Source organism: Epinephelus moara, chromosome 18 (assembly GCF_006386435.1).
Source record: "Epinephelus moara isolate mb chromosome 18, YSFRI_EMoa_1.0, whole genome shotgun sequence".
In the NCBI taxonomy this organism is placed as follows: domain Eukaryota; kingdom Metazoa; phylum Chordata; class Actinopteri; order Perciformes; family Serranidae; genus Epinephelus; species Epinephelus moara.
The window spans coordinates 8281440-8284024 of NC_065523.1; the positions used below are offsets into that span (position 1 = coordinate 8281440).

General features: G+C 43.0%; 1 protein-coding gene across 1 annotated transcript; it reads right to left on the bottom strand.

Moving 5' to 3' along the window:
* Positions 1 to 434: 434 nt before the first annotated feature.
* On the bottom strand, positions 435 to 2187 carry hspb9 (heat shock protein, alpha-crystallin-related, 9). The gene is made up of 2 exons (XM_050069084.1): positions 1757 to 2187; positions 435 to 1096 (listed from the first exon to the last, which is right to left on the bottom strand). The coding sequence occupies exons 1-2, from the start codon at positions 1975 to 1977 to the stop codon at positions 634 to 636; spliced, it is 684 nt and encodes a 227-aa protein (XP_049925041.1). The 5' UTR covers positions 1978 to 2187; the 3' UTR covers positions 435 to 633.
* Between the last annotated feature and the right edge of the window lie 398 nt (positions 2188 to 2585).

Here is a 2585-nt window from a genome sequence, read left to right on the forward strand (position 1 = left end):
CCAGGTTTTAAGATATCTGCCTCTGAGATTTCTGCAATGCAATGGAGGTCATTGGAATTCATGTTGCTCTGAGCAAAAAATGTTTTCGTGAATATTTGAATGAAAGGCAGGTTGTTTTTCAAAAATCAGTGTTGCTGTTTCAGTGGATAATTCCCAGAGAATACTGTTATCAGTTTTCAACAGGACTATTTCTTATTGAAGCAAAATATCTCTCCTAAAACTGTTAACATGTTCTGTAAACTTGAAAGAAATGCTGCTGTTCATTTTCTACAAAAAAACAACAACAAAAAAACTAAACTTCACCTACACATGGGATGTCTTATCTTTGTATAAATTGTTTGCTGGCACCATCTGGTGGTCACAAAAGTCCATAATAGTAATGATCTATGATAGAAACCCTGAAATAATAGAAGATTTTTTTTTTTTTTGAAAATGTGGCACTTTATTTTATTTCAACAGTTTATACAAATTGCAAATAATTATAAAATAAATATTCTCTTCATTTTGTAATGGTAAACTTTACTCATTAAAGACAGTCAAGTGGAAGTTTGTATGTGTGTGGGCATAAAAACATTTTAAACATATGTTTTCATTCAGCGTGTGTGTTTGTGTGGAGTGTGAGTCTGCTGCGCATTAGTCTTTGTGCTCCTCTTCTGTCTTGTCCTTTGTAATGGGAAATTCCAGCGATGTCTTGAACCGAATGGGCACCTCTTGCTCCTCATTGGCTGGCTGCTTGGCGACAGGGGCGTGGATACGCAGCTGTCCATCATCCATCAGGGAACAGGAGAGGCCAGACAGATCCAGGTGAGCTGGCAGGTCAATCTTCTGACAGAATCCCATCTGAGACGAGGCCGAGGAGCAGAAGGCGGCGCAGGAGGAGGAGGAGGCGCACGACTGGCTTTCTTCTGCTCCGGCCTGCTTCATGGCCACCACTGCCAGGCTCCGCCCCTCCAGTTTGACTGTGATGTCATTGGGAGCGTAACCCCGAGCGTCTAGGGTTACCAGGAGGTCACCGTTGTTTTCTGTGACCTGCTGAGCCGCCTTGTGCAGCTCTGTGCTAGTAGTCTCTCTCTGCTGCTCCTTACCATCACTCACCCTGAAAGAGAATCAGAATCTGGATCAGAATCAAGCGGCAACCTCCGGAGTTAAAAGAAAATTGTCAAAAGCAGCAGCTCCTCAAATGGCCACTTGAGACTGGCTATTATTTTACACAGTCTACGATCAATCAGCTCTGTGACTCCACAGAGGGGCATTTTCTAACCTTTGTTTTTTAACTTGGTTGAATCAGACTGGTTCCTCTCCCCCCCTTGTATAATTAGTTTAAGCAGATCTAAGCACAGCAATTGTACTCACATGTGGAGCAAAACGACCATACCAAGACCTTAAACAGTAGTGAGTAGTCTGGGTCTGCTCACAAATGTATTATAGCTGAAGAATGAATTGAGGTCAGATCTGGACCAGCAACAAAGTACATTGCCTTCTTTGGGCAGACCTTCAGGACATTCTTTCTGAGTTTACTTTTTTGCTCCCCCCACAGATACATTCACCCATCCAACAACTAAAGAGCTGAGAGACTGTTCTCACAAGCCTTGTAGTGTTACAGTTTGACTTGCTCGAAGACACAGAACCATGGGGAAAACTTTACAATTCATCCACTGATTCTGACCATTGCAATTCAACTATAGGTTTGAAAATGCTGCTACAACAAAGCCAATCAGATGTAACCACCACTGAGTTACACATATACTGTACATACCTTGCGAAAGTGGAGGGTATGAGGGGCAGCTGGCTAAGTTGGAGCAGTTGAGGCCCAATGTGGAGCTCCCTCAGAAGACTGTCAGCCAGTTTAGCTCTCTGGTTGAAGAAGTCTTGCTGCAGTGAAGAGAGAGCCTCGTGACGCAGCGGCCACAGCAGCCGCTCCTGGCTGAAGAAAGGGTCATCGCCGAACAGGCTGGCCAAGGCGTGGTGGGACATCATGTCAGTGTCGGAGGACAGTTCTTGACAAAAACTTGACTTTGTTTATAAGACACCTGCGAGTGCTGCTTATTGTAGCCTCTTCGTTTCTTGGTAGAAGATTTTCTCTCTCAGACTTGATTTCTTGAGGCTCTGGTGAAGAGTAAGAACTGACAGCTTCCAGAGGTTATTTTTCTTGTGAGTCTTTTGGAGTTTGGAACATTACACAGGACTTCTCTCCTTTATATACTTCAGCTGCTCTGCCCCGTCACTCCCACTGGGCTATTTACACCCCATGAGATCACTGCTGTTTGTTAGCGTGTGTCTGCGAGGTCAGGAATGCCCTGCAACTCATCAAAAGGCTAAAGACAGCTCATGGTCATATCCTGTTTGTGTTTTTGTGCATGTGGCCATGTTCATACTGCAATACTAAATCTGAGTTTAACTTATGATGCAGATACAGATTTCTCAAGCATGTGAAAAATAAACACTAGCTCATTACCTTCATGTAGCAGTATGAGAATATGTTGGATGATGGTAAAAAGAAGAGAGGGTGTGTAAAATGACTTTAAAAAATGTTAAATTATAATCTCACACAGAATCTTTGTTGTTGAAAGTGACCATTTAATGTC